We start from the raw sequence: 20,465 nt of genomic DNA, 5'->3' as shown, positions 1-20,465 counted from the left end.
AGTTCCAACGCGCCACAGCCAAAAACCGCACCGACCTCCTCAGAAGACAAACATTGACAAAGTGGACAGAGTACCCTTTGTCATCCAGTACTTCCCTGGAGTGGAGAGGTTACGACATCTTCTCCAGAGCCTTCAACATGTCATTGATGAAGACGAACATCTCGTCAAGGCCATCCCCACACCCTCACATCTTGCTTTTAAACAACCTCACAGCCTCAAAAAGACCATTGTCCGCAACAAACTACCCAGCCTTCTGGAGAACAGTGACCACAGTACCACACAACCCTGCCACTGCAACCTCTGCAAGACATGCCAGATCATCAACATGGATGCCATCATCTCACATGAGAACACCATCCACCAGGTACACGGTACGTACTCTTGCAACTCGGCCAACGTTGTCTACCTCATACGCTGTATGAAAGGATGTCCCGAGACATGGTACATCGGGGAGACCGTGCAGACACTATGATGATGGATGAATGAACACCGCTTGACAATCACCAGGCAAGACCGTCCTCTCACTGTTGGGGAAACTTTAGCGGTCACAGGCATTCGGCCTCTGATCTTCGGGTAAGCATTCTCCAAGGCGCCTTCACAACACACGACAGCGCAGAGTTGCTGAGCAGAAACTGATAGCCAAGTTCCACACATATGAGGACGGCCTCAACCGGGATCTTCGGTTCATGTCACACTATCTGTAACCCCCACGACTTGCCTGGATTTGCAAATTCTCATTAACTTTCCTATCTGGAAACAATACACATCTTTTTAACCTGTATTAATGCTCTCTCCAGTCACATTGTCTGTACCTTTAAGACTTGATTAGCTGTAAAGACTCACATTCCAATTATAATTCATGTAAATTGAGGTTATGTCTTTATATGCCCTGTTTCTGATCAGAACTCCAGCCCAGCTGACGAAGGAACAGCCAGTTCCGAAAGCTAGTGGCGTTTGCTACAAATAAACCTGTTGGACTTTAACGTAGTGTTGTGAGACTTCTTACGGTGAAGGATTGCAGGTTCCTGGTGAAGCAGTCCAGAACTTCTATTCAAAAGTTGCTTTGGGACACCTGTGAATTTAACAAGTTGCTCTTTCAATGCAAGGTCTTCAGTATCAGGAGGCGGATGGGCATGATTGTCACTTCTGGGCCCTATTTAGTGACTACTCCACCAAATCATAAAAAGCTAGTGTGCAGGTACAGCAGTGCTATTGTAGGAAGGTATTGTAGCACAAGGTAACACGACAAAGAAGCCTCACATCACAACAATGGTTTACTGAATAATAGTTATAGCTAAATTTTATTTATTAGCATGACAAATAGACATGCGTTAACACTGCAAGTTACTGGGAGTTAATCCCAAAGTTGCCACATTGCAGCACCTGTTCGGATACACTGAGGGAGAATTTAGTGCGGCCAATCCACCTAGCCCGCACATCTTTCAGACTGTGGGAGGAAACCGCAGCATCTGGAGGAAACCCACACAGACACGGGGAGAACATGCAGACTCCACACAGACAGTGACCCAAGCCGGGAATTGAACCCAAGTCCCTGGTGCTGTGAGGCAGCAGTGCTAACCACTGTGCCACCATGCCAGGCGACAATTGCTTGCATTTATAAAATGCTTCCTCACATAGTATTTCAAAATATGATCTCTAGTCAGCTAATGAGATATTAAGGATAAGTGACCAATCACAGAAACATAGAAAGGTTACAGTGCAGAAAAAGACCATTCAGCCCATCATGTCTGCGCCAGCATGAGAAAAAGGGACTAGCCGCTCATTTTAACCCCACTTTCCAGCACCTGGTCTATAGCCTCGCTGTTTCCAGCACCTCAGATGCAGATCCTTCAATCTATACCTTCTGAATGAGTTGAGTATTTCAACCTCAACCACCAACCCAGACAATGAATTCCAGATGGCCCTCTGGGTGGAAATGTTTTTTGTTTTTCCTCATGTCCCCTCTAATTATTCTATCAATCGCCTTCAATCTATGCATCACTCATATGTTCCTCCCCAAGTCACTGACCCCTCAGCTAAGGGGAAACAAATGTCCACCTTGTCTGGACTCCTCATCCTTTTGTACAGTTAGGTCACCCCTCATCCTCTTAGCCTCCTCTGCTGTGTGGTACTCTTCCGGTCATTTGAAAGGAGGTAGGTTTTGAAGGGTGGAGAGGGAGACAGAGAGGGAGGGAGAGATGGAGAGGTTAAGGTAGGGAATTTAAAAGCTTACAGCCTGTCAGTTGAATGCACAGCCTCTAATGATGCACTGAAGAGAGTGAGAGGGAGCCAGATCTGGAGAAACATAGCTACCTCAGAGTATTGTTGGGCTGCAGGAGTTTGCAGTTGTAGCAAGGTAGAGGCTGTCGGGGGGAGAATCAGAGCAGGATATGGAAATAAGGATGAGAATTTTAAAATGGAAGCCTTGGTGGAATGGGAGACTAATATATTTAAAAGGATTGTGGTGATGTCATTAGGCTGTTGCCTCAGGGCGCTGTTTTGCTCTGTTTGTATCCTGTGCAGTGTACAGAACATCTCTTTCAATAAAAACTGTTGCATGTTAGTTTGAATCTACAGGTGCGATCTTAGAAAAATGTGCTAAATGAGCAAGAAATCAGAGAAATCACATAGGATATTTTCAGCGAACTGCGAGTCACAATCTTGTGGCACATTGCAAAAAAAGTGTCAGGGTGCAATTCTTGCTAGCAAGGTAGGGGCAGAGAATGAACTTGCTGGGCAAGCCGACTGCTGAGCTCAAAGGGTGCCATTGCAGAAATCTCCTGCTGACGGACATCTGATGGACATCGGTACCCAACCTCCCCCCGCCGCTCACATACATCGGGTCACTACCCTCCCCACTAATCAATCTCTGCACTGGTCGAACCCCACATGCCCCACAGATATCACCATCCCCACCCCTGCTGATCATCACCCCTGCAGAGTTTTCGCCTACTGCAATTTGCCCCCTGCAATGTTCCTCTCTCCCCAATCACCCCAGTCTGCAGAGTTCCCTTCCTCCCTTCCCAATTGCCCCACCCAAGGAGTTCCTTCCATCTCTCGCTCCCTCCCTGATTTCTCCTCTGCAGAGTTCCCTTCTACCCCAATTCCCCTTCTGCAGAGTTCCCTCCCTTCTTGATCACCCCAGTTTGTAGAGTTTCCTCCCTGCCTGCCCCCATGCAGAATTCCCTTTCCCTCTCCCTGTCTTAGTTCCACCCCTACGGGCGCCACCCCCAATCAGGCCTCACCCCTTAGCACAGTTATGGTGCCTAGTGGACAAAGCCATGGTGCCATGTAAGCAATGCCAGTGTGTCTGGTGGGCAGTACCAGGGCACCATGCAGGCATTGCCAGGATGCCAGTGGACACTTTCAGGCTGGCACTGCTCCTTGGGCAATACCTGGCCCTGCCTCCAACCACCCAGGTACTTCAGTGGCCTTTGATCCCCCTAGTAAGGCCATCATGTTTGGTCTCTCGCTGTCAGAGACCAGCTATGATTCTCGCCAGTGAGAATCCTGACTGGCGAGGGAGTACGTGATGTCATTAATATTTCAATAATCTGCACAAAGCTGCTTTCACAGGCAAAACAGGTCTGGTAAGATCGGGGGAGGCAAGAAACAGGACACATTTCTCATTTTTTGCCTCTCACTCTATCTTACCCCTCCACTCACCGAACGACATGCAGGATGAGGTCATACCATGTGCAAATCACATTCTTTGCTTTCTGTTAAAACCCAGAACCCCCTAACCTTGTTAGGACATTACAAAAACAATGTAAGTCAGCGAGCACAGGTCAAGAATAAACTTCTGCTTCAAAATATTTAATGTTTCTCTCTCTATTTGTGACAGTGCTTTACCTTGGTTATTTTGCGGTCCAGTTTGTGGTTTCAACACAACTCTGTACACGTGAAGGCACCCGAATGAGGAAACAAAACTGCCTTGGTAAGAGGATGCCCCTCTCTTCTGAAAATTAGAACAGCATCTGTAGAGATAGGAACAGAGTTAATGTTTTGAGGCTGATACGCCACTTCTTCTGAACCCTTAATGAGTTTGAATTAAATATTCAACACATTTGCTGTTGTCTATGTTTGCATACCTTACACAGATTCACTGAGGTAATTACATTTAATTGCATCCACTTAGAAAATATCCCACTCTTGGAAATCTGGAAGAACCATAGAACCCTTACAATGCAGAAAGAGGCCATTCAACCCACTGAGTCTCACCAATTCTCTGAAAGAGCATTCCATCATTATATCCCCATCACCCACACAGGGTTAAGGATTGTGGATTAAGTTATAAGGACATGTTGCATTGACTAGACATATATTCCCTAAAATGTAGCAGATTAAGGGGAGATATAATTTAAACTGGTGAATATTTTAGGTATCTCAGAGTACTGCAGGGATGACACTAGTATCTTAAGTGTGCAACAGGTTCATTTACAAGAGAATCTTAAAAAATCTCTGCAATCACAAACTTTCCACACTCATGCTTATTCCAGCTCTAGCTTCTAATTATTGCTCTGGTATCTTTGCTCTGAGTCCACACCCAGTCTTAACTAATCTGGCACAGTGAGCAAAGACAGTTACCAGACTCACATAATCAAATTGAATACTACAGCTATTTTAGCTGATTACAGTAAAGTCCTGCTGTTCGTGAGATTTTGGTTTGCATTTTCATTTACATGTTTTGTACTTTGTACATCACATCACCCATCACAGAAAACCTATAGAATCCCTACTGTGCAGAAGGAGGCTGTTCGGCCCATTGAGTCTACACCAACCACAATCCCACCCAGGCACTATTCCTGTAACCCCACATATTTACCCTACTAATCCCCTACCACTAGGGTCAATTTAGCATGGCTAATTAACCTAGCCCGCACATCTTTGTTCCATGGGAGGAAACCGGAGTACCCGGAGGAAACCCATACAGACATGGGGAGAATGTGCAAACTCACACAGACAATGACCCAAGCCAGAAATCGAACCCAGGTCCCTGGCACTGTGAGGCAGCACTGCTAACCACTGTGCCACCATGCTGTCCATAATGGTTTCTTCACCCTCTCTGTTCTTTCCACTGAAAGATGGCAGCTGTGACGGAGCAGAGGCTGGAATGGTCTCAGCTGAAGTGCATGGTGGGGTTAACCCAGTAATATCCAAATCGCTGGCTCCACAGCTGCAATGATGGCTCTATTCAATGTTAAACCTTCATCTCTATATTGCTCAGAAGCTCCCTCATCAGTTGTATGTAGGTAGTGTACCACAATTTGCTGTAGAGTAACTGTCTCAGCCAAAGCTGCCCTGTGCCTGGCTGGAACCTATCGAGCTGAGTCCCTTTCAAAAGCTTGCTCCCCATTTGTGATTTTGCTGTTCACGAAATTTTATGGGAACGCAACCCCTGCGAATGGTGGGACTTTACTGCAAACATATTGATAAGGTAGATAAGATGCAGCACTTTGGGAGATCAGATGTGAAGGGTAAGTATACAGTTAATGGCAGGACCCTGAACAGTAATGATGTACAGAAGGATCTTGGGCTCAAGTTCATAGCCCTCTGAAAGTTCCACACAAGTGGATAGGCTGGTAAAAAAGGTGTATGACATGCTTGCATTTATTGATTAGGGCATTGAGTACAAGAGTCAAGATGTCACGTTGCAGCTTTATAAAGCTTTGGTTAGGTCGCACTTAGGGTATTGCATTCAATTCTGGTCGCCACATTGCAGGAAGGATGTGGAGGCTTTGGAGAGGCTGCAAAAGAGGTTTACCAGAAAGCTGCCTGGATGAGAGGGTATGAGCTGTAAGGAGAGACTGGACAAACTAGGGTTGTTTTCTCTGGAGCGGCACAGGCTGAGGGGAGACCTGATAGAAATCTATAAAATTTATGAGAGGCATAGGTAGAGTTGACAGTCAGAATCTTCCTTCCCAGAGTTGAAATGTCTAAGAGTAGGGGAACATGCACTTAAGTGAGAAGGGAGAAAGTTCAAAGGAGATGCAAGGGTCAAGATTTTTACACAGAAATGGGCAAGTGTCTGGGACACGCTGCCAGGGGTGGTGGTAGAGACAGATATGATAGGGATGTTTAAGGGGCTTTTAGGTAAGCACATGAATATGCAAGGAATAGAGGGATATGGACCAAGGGCAGGCAAAAGGGATTAATTTAATTTGGCGTAATATTCAGGACAACATCGAGGGCTGAAGGGCCTATTCCTCTGCTGTAATGTTCTATGTTCTATAACAAGAAATGATTTCCTCTGGTGGAAGTGTCCAGAACAAGAGAATATAAATTAAAATTATAGCCAGGCCATTCAGGGGTGAAGTTAGGAAGCATTTCTTTCCTCAAACGGTGGTGTAGGTCTGGAGTTCTGAAAGCTGGCAACGTTGGGGTTCAGTTGAAAATTTCAGTGGTGGCTTGCATTAAGTTCAAGTTTAGAGTTTATTTACTAGTCGTAAGTACGCTTACATTAACATTGCAATGAAGTTACTGTGAAAGTTACCCAGCCAGTGCACTCCGGCACCTGTTCAAACACATTGATGGAAAATTTAGCATGGCCAATATACCTAACCAGCATGTCATTCAGACTGTGAGAGGAAACCGGAGCACCCAGAGGAAACCCACGCAGGCACAGGAAGAACATGCAGACTCCACACAGACAGTGACCCAAGCCAGGAATCGAACCCAGGTCCCTGGCGCTGTGAGACAGCCATGCTAACCATTGTGCTGCCATACTGCCCCATGGTTAGTCAAGGATGTCAAGAGTTACAGAACCAAGGCAGATAGATGGAGTCAAGATACAGGTCAGCCTTTTGGGACATCAATTTACAGTAAGGGGTAGGAGATTTAGAGAGCTATCGAGGAAAAACATTTTCATCCAGAGGGTGGTGGGAATCAGTAAATCCATAATCGGGGAGGTGGGGAGGGGAAACAGAGAGGGTTGGGGGGCAGGCCTGGAAGGCTTTGATTCCACAGCACATTGTGAGCCAGCAGATGGCATTGTCTGAATGTCTTTGAGAAAAGGAAAGGAAACTTTTTTTTTAACTTTGTGTTTCGTTGCAGGTGATGATGGTTGTAATAAACCTCCCATTATCCAAGAGTGTGGTAATAACACAAAGTGTTACAGGACACAGTTCAGGAATCATTCAGGAATTAAGTGCAGGTGTAAGGAGGGGTTTACATCCACAACTGGTGAAATCTTCTTTGATGCGAGGACCGACTGCGTCGGTAAGAATCATGTCCGTTCCTTGGTGATTTAATTTCTTTCACAAGTGACTTGGTAAGGGATCTTTACATCTGGGACTGGCAGCCGGATGCAGTGCCAGATAATTCTGGTGTGGCACTATCAAAAGTTAAGTACAGCTGCAACAATCTGCCTCAAATCCACAAGAGTTACAGTTCACATTTCAGTTTTAGACTCCTTATTTGAGGAAGGACGTGGTGGCGTTGGAGGCAGGTCAGGGGAGGTTCACCAGATTGATTCTGGGATGAAGGGGTTGACATGTGAGGAGAGATTAAACAGTTGGGGCTTGTACTCGCTGGAGTTTAGAAAGATGAGGGGATCGAATCGAGGTACATACAATACTAGAAAGGATTGACAGAATAAACATGGACCATGAGTTTCCCCTTGTGGGGCAATCTGGAACAAGAGGTCACAGGTATAGATTGAGAGGCAATGGATTTAAAACTGAGAGGAGGAGGAACTACTTCTCGCAGAGGGTGGTGAATTTGTGGAACTCGCTGCTCATAGCGCAGTGGATTCTGAATCAGTGAACGGTTTCAAGAAGGAGATAGATATATTTCTGATTTTAAAAAATGGGTTAAAGAGATATGGAGAACAGGTGGGGAGGTGGATTTGAGACTATGGAGAGATCAGTCATGATCTGATTGAATGGCGGAGCAGGCAATAGGATTGCCTATTTCTGCTCCTAATTCCTATGTTCATACACTGTGTCCCACAAGCTTTTGGAGTGAGATGACCAGATGTGTACCAATTAAGAGAAAGATCCCCCCACAACTCCCGGCCCATGTAGTGTCAGTTTGACTCCAAAGTTTAAGTCCACAAGGTGGTGAATTTTGCAGCCCTCCTGCCAATGCCTGTTGCACCCCTCTCCTCCCCAAATTGGTACCCTGATCATTCCCCGATCAAAATCCCTGGACTTACAGTCTGGCATCAGTGGATTTTCTCCCTGGGATTTCTTGCTGTTATACTTGTGGCCATTCAGGCACTCCCTGGACCACTCAGCTGCTGGCCAATCAGATTGTTGCTGAGGGGTGGAAGTCCCAGTAAGGCCGTGTTATTGCTGTGAAGCTGTCCATGTTGGTGTTCTTTTAAGTTCACCTCTAGGATTTGCTTTGGGGCATTCAATTGAAGTTCTTTAAAGATACCAGGCAGAGCAAGTGGTATCTCATTATAGATAAAGCTGACATCTGGTTGGTGGCTCTCCACTCTCTTATAGAAAGTCCTTGGGTTCAAGCCCCACTTCAGGAGACTTGAGCTCACAACCTGGTCCAGTGCATACAGGTGCTCTAATCCCATTTTCCAGCACTCGTCCCATATCCTTAAATGTTCAAGTGCTCATTAAAATGCTTTTTAAGGGTTTTAAGGGTTCTGGCCTCCCAGGAAATGCATTCCAGATTCCCACAATCCTCTGAGGGAAAAACTTTTCACTCAAATCCCCTTTGAATCTCCTGTTCCTCACCTTAAAACTACGAACCCTCTTGATTGACCCCTCAACCAAGGGGAACAGCTGTTCCCTATTCATCCTGTCCATACCTCTCATAATCTTATACAGCTAAGTCATGTTCCCCCTCAGCCTCCTCTGCTCTATAGGAAACAATCCAAGCCTGTCCTTAACTTGTTTTTAGCCACATGAATGTCACAGGTGGAAGGAGCAATTTAGGAAGTTGATTCACCAACACCTTCTCAAGGGCAACTAGGGTCGGACAATAGTGAACGTAGCCTACTCAGTTCATTGTGCAAACCAGCCTCCTATTTATTGACTCTGTCTACACTTCCCGCTGCCTCGGTAAAACAGCCAGCATAATCAAGGAGGCCATGCACCTGGACATATTCTCTTCCACCTACTTCCATCGGGAAAAAGCTACAAAAGTCTGACATCCGCACCAAACACCCCACCCCAATGGGCTCAATGCATCCTATGCCCATTTTGAGCAAGAGGTCAGCGAGAGCACATCCTCTGTCCCGGAAGCCTTGGATGAACCTGTATCTGAGGTCACCATTGCAGACATCAGAGCAGCATTCTCAAAAGTCAACCCACGGAAAGCAATGGGCTCAGATAGGGTACCCAGGTGAGCACTCAGATCCTGTGAGAAGCAGCTGGCACAGGGTATTCATAGACAAGTTGAACCTCTTTTTACACTACCTGAGGTCCCTATCTGCTTCAGGTAGACAACCATCATCCCAGTGTCAAAGAAATCTAGGCAGTGTGCCTTAATGACTATCATTTGGTGGCTCTGACATCCATCATTGTGAAATGCTTTGAAAGGTTAGCCATGGCATGAATCAATTCCAGCCTCCCAGACTGCTTGGATCCGCTACAGTTCACCTATCGCTGCAACAGGTCCGCAGCAGACGCCATCTCCCTGGCTCAACCCTGGAACACCTAGATACCAAGGAGACCTATGTCAGATTTTATTACATCTCAGTCTTCAACACCATTATTCCTAAAAAACTCATTTCCGAATTCTGTGGCCTGGGGTTCAGCTCCTCCCTCTGCAACTGGATCCTAGACTTCCTAACTCACAGACCATAATCAGTACGAAAAGGCAACAACACCTCCCCCACAAACATCCTCAACACCAGTGCTCCACAAGGCTGTGTCCTCAGCCCCTTACTTTACTCCTTATACTCCTATGATTGTGTGGCTAAATTCCCCTCCATCTTGATTTTCAAGTTCGCTGATGATACCACAATTGTCAGTCTGATTTCAAACAATGATGAGACGGAGTACAGGAAAATGATAGAGAATCTGGTGAGCTGGTGCAGCAACAATAATCTCTCCCTCAATGTCAACAAAACAGTTAGTCATCGACTTCAGGAAGCATAGTGGAAACATGCCCCCGTCTACATCAGTGGGGATGAAGTGGAAATTGTCAAGACCTTCACGTTTCTAGGTGTCCAGATCACTAACGACCTGTTCTGGTCCCTCCATGCTGACAATGTAGTTAAGAAAGCCTACCAAAGCCTCTACTTTCTCAGAAGAAATTTGGCATGTCCACTATGATGCTTACCAATTTTTATAGATGCACCATAGAAAGCATTCTTTCTGATTGTATCACAGCTTGGTATGATTCCTGCTCTGAGCAAGACCACAAGAAACTACAAAAGGTCATGAACGGAGCCCAGTCCATCACGCAAACCAGCCTCCCTTCCATTAACCCTGTCTACACTTCCCACTGCCTCGAAAAAGCAGCCAGCATAATCAAGAACCCCACACACCCTGGACATACTCTTTTCTGCCTTATTTCATTGAGAAAAAGTTACAAAATTCTGAGGACACATACCAACCGACTCAAAAACAGCTTCTTTCCTGCTGCCATAATAGTTTAGACTTTAACAATATGTTCTGCTCCTCATATGATCAAAAAGACATTGAGGTATTGAAGAGGATGCAAGAACTTACTAGAATGATACAAGATTTTGCCACATTTCCTCAGAGTGTCAGGCTCTGACTGAAACCCAACTCCAAGGCCCAGTTTTTAGACCAGATTTTGAGTTCTCTGGAAAATTAGATTCATGGGGCTTGGTTTACACCGTCACTGTGGGACTGACCCTGATAGAGACAGCAAACTGGCTCCACAGAGCCCTTTAAAAATGGTGCTTCAATCAGCACAAAATAAATCAGCAGAAAATAAATCCGTTGGCCACACATCCAGACCTCCACAGACACAGGGAACCACCTCCAGAAGCATCACCCTCCCCCCACACCACGAGCATCTGTATCGCTGCTCCCCCCCACCGCCCCGGCATTAAACATAACTTGAACTTCACCCCCAATGAGGCTCCCCAGAGGGGTCATACAATCATAGAATCCCTACAGTGCAGGAAAAAGCCATTCGGGTCTGCACCAACCACAACTCTACCCAGCCCCTATCCCCATAGCCCCATGTATTTGCGCTGCTAGTCCCCCTGACATTAATGGGCAATTTAGCATGACTAATCCACCCAACCCGCATATCTTTAACCGGAGTATCTGGAGGAAACCCACACAGACACGGGGTGAATGCGCAAACTCCGCACAGATAGTGACCCAAGCGGGGAATCGAAGTGGGTCTGTGGTGCTGTGAGGCAACAGTGCTAACCACTGTGCTGTCTCAATGTCACCCCCAATGGGGCTCCCCAGAGGGGTCCACCCCAGCTTTGCCCCAGTTGGACTAGGCAGTGCCAATCTGTGCTCAGGGGCATTGCCAAGGTGCTACCAGGGGATGTCGGTGTCCCCCTTGGGGGTTGTACTTGACAGTTGGAGGGGGGAGAATCCCCTCAACTGACTCCCGTTTTTCCAAACCTGTCGTAAACAGGCATGTGACATGGGAGGAGGGGGTGGGATGGAGGGGGAGGGAGTCTTGGTAGTGTGACTAAAATATATGTAAAACTATTGAAATGAGAGGAGCATGGAAAATCACAAAACTAGGGTCGGAATTCTCCATCCGTTCATGCCCCACTGCCGTTGCCAGACAGGATGGACAATTTGGCGCTCAGTCAAATCTCCGTTCATTGCAGCAGGACTGGAGAATCCCGGTGCTGTAAACGGCCAGAGAGTCCCACCCAAAGCCACGCCAGCTAGATTCCCGTTTCCTGATTCTTGTGGGATCTTGCCCCACGTCCCATCAGAGGAAGACAAATAGCTTTATGATCGATAGGTTTCTGGATACTCACAACATCAAGAGAGATGGGAAATGGCATAGAAATAAATGAACAGCCACAATCCGATTGAATGGTGGAGATGGGCCGAATGGTCTGCTCCTGCTCCTACGTTCTTATGAGGAAGTCAGATAAGCATAAGAAGAAATGAAAAGAAGGGTATTTTACTTGTGCCAAGTGATGAGGGATAGGCACATTAGGCCTAGTGGCCTTTTTCTGTGCTGTAAATACGTGATAGGATTTTTTTTAATAGTAAAATTCCATTTTAATTTTATATTTTGCTATTAAATGTGCGTTAGTACGGATGGATATTTGATGGTCAGAATGGACATGGTGGGCCAAACAGCCTGTTTCTGTGCTGTTTGATTCTGTGACTCTATTTATTTCAGATATTGATGAGTGCAAAGGTAATGCTGAATTATGTGGACCAAACGCAAGTTGTTACAACACAGAAGGGAGTTATGTCTGTTCCTGCAACCCGGGATTCGAGACTTCAGGAGAAAAGGATTCCTTTGATTTAACTAAACCACAGTGTCAAGGTGAGGCTGGCAGTTTGATATGTTCATCCTCCCTCATCACACTGCTTATAGCCCTCACCAAACTGTTTCTTTGCCTTGAGGTCTTCAAGTTGTGGAACCCCCCGCCTCCCACCCCGCCACCTCAGTCTTCAGGGAGAGATGAGAAAAGCTGGGATTGTTCAGCTGGGATTACTCTCCTTTAGGCAGAAAAGGTTAAGAGGTGAAGAGACGTTCAAGATAATGAAGGGTAGACTGGTTAGAGGGAAACTGATTCAACATGCAAGAGGACATAGGCTTAATGTAATTAGCAAACCGGAGCAAACTGGGTCGTCTCAGACTTGATAGGCTGAATGGCCTCCTTCTGCACTGAAGGAATTCTATGAGAAAGGGAGCGATATTTCTACTCACTTGTGCTGCATGAATGGGATTTTTAAAATATATTCGATCATGGGATCTGGGCATTGCTGGCATTTATTGCCAATCCCTACTTGCCCTCCAGCTAAAGGCATTTAACCATCAGCCTCATTGCTGTGGCTCTGGAGTCACATGTCAGTTAGACCTGCTAAGGATGGCGTATTTCCTTCCCTAAAGAACATTAGCGAACCAGTTGGGTTTTTTAACAACACTCAAAATGGTTTCACAGTTATCAGTAGATTCTTAACTCCAGATTGTTATTGAATTCAGATTTCACCATTTGCCATGGTGGGATTCAAAGCCGGGTCCCCAGAGCATTACCCTGGGTATCTGGATTACTAGTCCAGTGACAATACCACTACGCCGCTGCCTGCCCTCTAAATATGTTGCTCAACGGGAGGGGGAAGCAAGTTCCATCGTAACTTTAAAAAGGTGGCGCAGTGGTTAGCACTGCTATCTCACAGCGCCAGGGACCCGGGTTTGATTCCTGGCTTGAGTCACTATCTGCGCGGAGTCTGCATGTTCTCCCCATGTCTGCATGGGTTTCCTCTGGGTGCTCATGTTTCCTCCCAGAGTCCGAAAGACTAGCTGCATTGGCTGTGCCAAATTCTCCCTCAGTGTACCCGAGCAGGCGCCGGAATGTGGCAACTAGGGGCTTTTCACAGCAACTTCATTGCAGTGTTAACATAAGCCTACTTATGACACGAATAAATAAGTTTGAAACTTGGAAAGAAAAGTATTTGCAGGGCTCTTTAGAAAAAGGGCAGGAGTAAGATAATTGGATAGCCCTTTCAAAGCACTGGCAAAATCACAATGGACAAAATTGTTCCTTCTATGCTGAATGGTGCTATGATTCTCAGCTGCAATTAACAACTAAACATTCAGCTAATTAATAATTCCTTATTTTTCCTAATTTCCTCTACCCTTTGTAGCTTTAGATCAGTAGCTGAATCCCTCAATACTTCAGATAATTCTACGTATAATGGCTAGGAGGATTGTTTATTTATATATTCAGAGATTGTATCCTATGCAGATCCCATCCAGTGTTCAATATAGAGTTAACATAATCTCCTTAATTTTATATTCTGTAGGTTTAATAATAACACCTACGGTGCTGTATGTATATTCAGTGTGCATGTATGTTCAGAGATTGGATCAGATTTTCCTTCTTCTTTGTGTAAATATCAATCAGATCTTTTTTTTTGTTTCTGTTTGGTGTCGCTCTGATTTTCCAATCCGTCTTGCAAAGGCAATGTTATTTAGATCTTGATATTTCCCTGTAAGACTCAGCTAGCCATGGTGATGAAACTTGCCACATGAATCCTCAACTAGTCTATAGCTTTTTAATTTTTGAAACTTCACAGCAACCTTATCTGGTCTGCACACAAGAATCAAGGAGCGGGACGCACCTGATAACGGAAACACACCTGCACCTGACAACGGAAACACACCTGCACCTGACAACGGAGACACACCTGCACCTGACAACGGAGACACACCTGCACCTGACAACGGAGACACACCTGCACCTGACAACGGAAACACACCTGCACCTGACAACGGAGACACACCTGCACCTGACAACGGAGACACACCTGCACCTGACAACGGAGACACACCTGCACCTGACAACGGAGACACACCTGCACCTGACAACGGAGACACACCTGCACCTGACAACGGAGACACACCTGCACCTGACAACGGAGACACACCTGCACCTGATAACGGAAACACACCTGCACCTGATAACGGAAACACACCTGCACCTGTTAATGGAAAGACACCTGCGCCTGATAATGGAAACACATCTATACCTGATAATGGAAACACACCTGCATTTGTTAATGGAATTACACCCACACCTGTTAAAGGACTTACGCCTGCATCTGTTAATGGAAAGACACCTGCACCTGTTAATAGAAACACAATTCCACCTGTTAATGGGAACATATCTGCGTCTCTTACTGGAAACACACCTGCACCTGGTAATGCATACACACCTGCACTTCATCATGCAAACACACCTGCACCTATTAACGATAACACACCAGGACATGTTAATGTAATCACACCTGCACCTTTTAATAGGAACATATCTGCACCTGTTAATGGTAACACACCTGCACCTGTTATTGATAAAACATCTACACCTGTTAATGAAAGCGGATCTGTGCCTGTTGATGGTAACACATCTACACCTGTTATTGACATCACACCTTCACGTGTCATTGATAAAACACCTGCGTTTGTTAATAATAACACACCTGCACTTGTCATTGTTAACACACCTGCACCTGTCATTGTTAACACACCTGCACCTGTTGATGATAACACACCTGCACCTGTTGATGATAACACACCTGCACCTGTTGATGATAACACACCTGCACCTGTTGATGATAACACACCTGCACCTGTCATTGTAAACACACCTGCACCTGTTGATGATAACACACCTGCACCTGTTGATGATAACACACCTGCACCTGTCATTGTTAACACACCTGCACCTGTTGATGATAACACACCTGCACCTGTTGATGATAACACACCTGCACCTGTTGATGATAACACACCTGCACCTGTCATTGTTAACACACCTGCACCTGTCATTGTTAACACACCTGCACCTGTTGATGATAACACACCTGCACCTGTTGATGATAACACACCTGCACCTGTTGATGATAACACACCTGCACCTGTCATTGTTAACACACCTGCACCTGTTGATGATAACACACCTGCACCTGTTGATGATAACACACCTGCACCTGTTGATGATAACACACCTGCACCTGTCATTGTTAACACACCTGCACCTGTCATTGTTAACACACCTGCACCTGTTGATGATAACACACCTGCACCTGTTGATGATAACACACCTGCACCTGTTGATGATAACACACCTGCACCTGTCATTGTTAACACACCTGCACCTGTTGATGATAACACACCTGCACCTGTTGATGATAACACACCTGCACCTGTTGATGATAACACACCTGCACCTGTCATTGTTAACACACCTGCACCTGTCATTGTTAACACACCTGCACCTGTTGATGATAACACACCTGCACCTGTTGATGATAACACACCTGCACCTGTCATTGTTAACACACCTGCACCTGTTGATGATAACACACCTGCACCTGTCATTGTTAACACACCTGCACCTGTTGATGATAACACACCTGCACCTGTTGATGATAACACACCTGCACCTGTTGATGATAACACACCTGCACCTGTCATTGTTAACACACCTGCACCTGTCATTGTTAACACACCTGCACCTGTTGATGATAACACACCTGCACTTGTTAATGATAACACACCTGCACTTGTTAATGATAACACACCTGCACCTGTCATTGTTAACACACCTGCACCTGCTGATGATAACACACCTGCACCTGTTAATGATAACACACCTGCACCTGTTAATGATAACACACCTGCACCTGTCATTGTTAACACACCTGCACCTGCTGATGATAACACACCTGCACCTGTTAATGATAACACACCTGCACCTGTCATTGTTAACACACCTGCACCTGTTAATGATAACACACCTGCACCTGCTGATGATAACACACCTGCACCTGTTGATGATAACACACCTGCACCTGTTAATGATAACACACCTGCACCTGTCATTGTAAACACACCTGTACCTGTTAATGATAACACACCTGCACCTGTCATTGTAAACACACCTGTACCTGTTAATGATAACACACCTGCACCTGCTGATGATAACACACCTGCACCTGCTGATGATAACACACCTGCACCTGTCATTGTAAACACACCTGTACCTGTTAATGATAACACACCTGCACCTGCTGATGATAACACACCTGCACCTGCTGATGATAACACACCTGCACCTGTCATTGTAAACACACCTGTACCTGTTAATGATAACACACCTGCACCTGCTGATGATAACACACCTGCACCTGCTGATGATAACACACCTGCACCTGTTAATGATAACACACCTGCACCTGCTGATGATAACACACCTGTACCTGTTAATGATAACACACCTGCACCTGTCATTGTAAACACACCTGTACCTGTTAATGATAACACACCTGCACCTGCTGATGATAACACACCTGCACCTGCTGATGATAACACACCTGCACCTGTTAATGATAACACACCTGCACCTGTTGATAACACACCTGCACCTGTCATTGTAAACACACCTGTACCTGTTAATGATAACACACCTGCACCTGTCATTGTTAACACACCTGCACCTGTTGATGATAACACACCTGCACCTGTTAATGATAACACACCTGCACCTGTCATTGTAAACACACCTGTACCTGTTAATGATAACACACCTGCACCTGTCATTGTAAACACACCTGTACCTGTTAATGATAACACACCTGCACCTGCTGATGATAACACACCTGCACCTGCTGATGATAACACACCTGCACCTGTTAATGATAACACACCTGCACCTGTTAATGATAACACACCTGCACCTGTTGATAACACACCTGCACCTGTCATTGTAAACACACCTGTACCTGTTAATGATAACACACCTGCACCTGTCATTGTTAACACACCTGCACCTGTTGATGATAACACACCTGCACCTGTCATTGTTAACACACCTGCACCTGTGATTGGGGACACACCTGCACCTCTTAATGGAAACACATCCGAGTCTGTTATTGGGAAGACACCTGGTTCTGGATTGACACCTGACCATGATAATGAGAACACACCTGAGCCTGTTAATGGAAACACACCTAATTCGGGTAATAGGAACATACCTGAGCAGATCACACATTTCCCCTCTCTGTACATCAATCGCTATAATCAATCAGTTCAGTGTAACTAGGGTTTAATTATATTGTGCAGTAGGAAAAGATGGAAAGCCTTTATTTATGTAACAGCTTAGCAAGTCTGAAGATTCCCATATCGGATCTGAAGGCTTTTTTTGCATAATATTTCTGAGTCAGTATTGAACTAGATGAGCACAAACTTCCACTAATCCTATAAAGCAAAAGCAACTAATATTTCTCACTGACAGGAGAAGGTGAACACTGCCAATGAGCTGTTAAAAATTAAAATGTTACTAGACATCCATAACTCAGTGATTATAGTCAGCAGTGGGGCTGTGTTTCATTGGGATGAGTGAAACCATCTAGAAGCCTCCAGAATCTCAGTGGTATCAGCTTCACACAGTTGGATTTGGGGAAAGTAATGCAACATGTTAATTTTGGGTGTCTCTGGCTGGACAGCATTTATTGCCCATCCCTAGTTGCTCTTGGAGGCCAGCTCAGAGTCAACAACATTGCCGTGGGTCTGCAGTCACATGTCGTCCAGAACAGGTAAGGACAGCAGATTTCCTTCCCTAAAGGGACATTAGTGAACCAGATGGGTTTTTCTGACAATGGCTTCATGGTCGTCAGTAGATTCTTATTTCCAGATTTTTTTTATTGAATTCAAATTCCACCATCTGCCATGGCAGGATTTGTCCCCCAGAACATCGGCTGAGTTTCTGGATTAATCATCTAGCGACAAAACCAGTAGGCCATTGTCTCCCCTCCTAATAATCCAGAGGATGCGAGTTCTAATCCCACCCTTGCACGAACTGCTTTAAAATAAAATATGGTACCAGTAATAGCAACCGTGAAATTCTCTAATTGTCCTAAAATACAACTGGTTCGCTAATGAGCGTAAGGGAATGAAAGCCGCCTCACTTATTTGGTCAGACCTACATGTGACTCTATCCCCACACTAACCAAGTGATTGACTCTGAACTACGCTGTGATGAAGTGAACTGAGATAAGTACATGACAAAGAAAGGAATATGATGTGCTGATAGGGAGAGATTTTTCTATGATTCTGTTATGGGGAGGTACATATCACTGGCACCATTTGTTTCCCATCCCTTGAACTGAGTGATTCCATAGTCCATTTCTAGAGGGCAATTAATAGTCAATCACATTGCTGTGGGCCAGATCGGGGATAAGAGCAGCAGATTTTCTTCCTCAAAGGACACAAGTGAACCAGATGGGCTTTTGCAATAACTGGTGATAACATTATGGTCACAATTATTGAGACAAATCCAATCCCAGATTTCTTATTATTCATTGAATTTAAATCCCAACAGCTCCTGTGGTGGGATTTGAACCCATGTTCTCGAGAGAGCATTAGCCTGGGTGTGGAGGTTATGGGACCAGTAGACTTTACCATCTGCTATTATCACGCCTAATGGCAGATGGCTCCTGGGGACCTTGAACATCAGCAAAGATCTGGTGGTCAGAATGGCTTACGTTTATTCTGTAAGTGTTACGTATGAAAAGCCAAGCTTCAGACAAGACCATTAGCTGGTCATCAGTTGGAAACATATAAGAGCGGGGAATGACATACTCCCAAGGATTTTTAATAAATTTAATAAATTCACTGGGAGCAGACTGGCTGGGCCAGCATTTATTACCTTGAACTGAATGGCTCACTAGGCCATTTCAGAGGGCATTTTAAGAGTCATACGTAGGCCAGACCAGGTAAGGAGGCAGATTTTCTTCCCCAAAGGACACAAGTGAACCAGATGGGCTTTTACAACAATTGGTGATAACGTTATGGTCACAAATACTGAGACAAAGATTTCCTTCCCTAAAGGGACATTAGTGAACCGGATGGGTTTTTCCAACAATTGACAATGGTTTCATTGAGACGTTTAATTCCAGATTTTAATTGAATTCAGATTTCACCATCTGCCATGGTGGAATTCGAACCCAGGGTCCCCTTGCGCTCCATCTGGATTACTAGTCCAGTGACAATACCACTATTTCATCGCTGCCAGAATTTCAAGGTTGCTCAGTTACTGGCGTATCTTCCGAGTAACTCCAACAGTCTAACTAATCAGTTCTCTATTTCAGATTTACAGAATACTCGGTTCAACTTGCCCCACCTTTGTCACTCCCCGAGCACACCTTACCACCACCCACCCCCACCACTTCTCAGCACAATTCGCTTCCCTCCCCCATCTTTATCATCCAGTGAAAGACACTCTGCGACTGTGTCATTTGTTGAGTTCGAACTTTGCAATCAGTGTTCTGGATGTTTCCATATTTTCTTGCAGCCGCTTGTATTTTCCAAGTTATCTTTATTTAGAAACTGATGTGAGGAGTTGCTTAACCATTGAGTTAAAGTCCAGCTGGTAAAATGATTGTTTTGAATTTAAGGTCAAGGCCGGTATATTGTGATCTGTGGCTTATAATCCTTGCTGATCATCTTAACATGGGGGTATGGTGTACTGCAGTTGCTTTGATGATGGTTTTTAACGTTTCAGGGCCTTAATTTAACACCAAACCCTACAGATGGCACTGGAAGTCTCCACTGTTGCATTTAACAGTCAAAATGGAACAAAGCGTGGCCAATGGCCAACGTGAACCTAACTTCTACGAGTGTAGGTCTTCAGCATGAAGCATCTAAATTGTCCAATCAGAAATACTTCAATAGCACCTCCCAAGCCCAGGAGCTCCACCACTTGAAGGACAGACGCAGCAGGCATTTGGGAACATTGCCATTGCCGAGTCCTCCTCCAAGCTACACATCACCCTGACTTGAAAATGTAGGGTTCACTTCTTCACCACCAT

At 45.3% G+C, this 20,465-nt stretch overlaps 1 protein-coding gene across 1 annotated transcript in view; it reads left to right on the top strand.

The window, feature by feature from the left end:
- The window catches only part of LOC145361079 (adhesion G protein-coupled receptor E3-like), a 59,325-nt gene that overhangs the window by 5,479 nt on the left and 33,381 nt on the right, over nucleotides 1-20,465 (top strand). The window contains exons 2-5 of the mRNA XM_080216657.1: nucleotides 3,845-3,937; nucleotides 7,054-7,218; nucleotides 12,265-12,414; nucleotides 14,172-14,795. Of these exons, the coding sequence (XP_080072783.1) occupies nucleotides 3,845-3,937; nucleotides 7,054-7,218; nucleotides 12,265-12,414; nucleotides 14,172-14,795 (1,032 nt within the window). The remainder of the gene's footprint in view (nucleotides 1-3,844; nucleotides 3,938-7,053; nucleotides 7,219-12,264; nucleotides 12,415-14,171; nucleotides 14,796-20,465) is intronic.

The sequence above is a fragment of the Carcharhinus amblyrhynchos genome, chromosome 33, assembly GCF_965287045.1.
Source record: "Carcharhinus amblyrhynchos chromosome 33, sCarAmb.v2.hapA, whole genome shotgun sequence".
NCBI classification, from domain to species: Eukaryota; Metazoa; Chordata; class Chondrichthyes; order Carcharhiniformes; family Carcharhinidae; genus Carcharhinus; species Carcharhinus amblyrhynchos.
The sequence above is the reverse complement of the archived record's forward strand: the minus strand, read 5'-3'. Positions and strand labels throughout refer to the sequence as shown.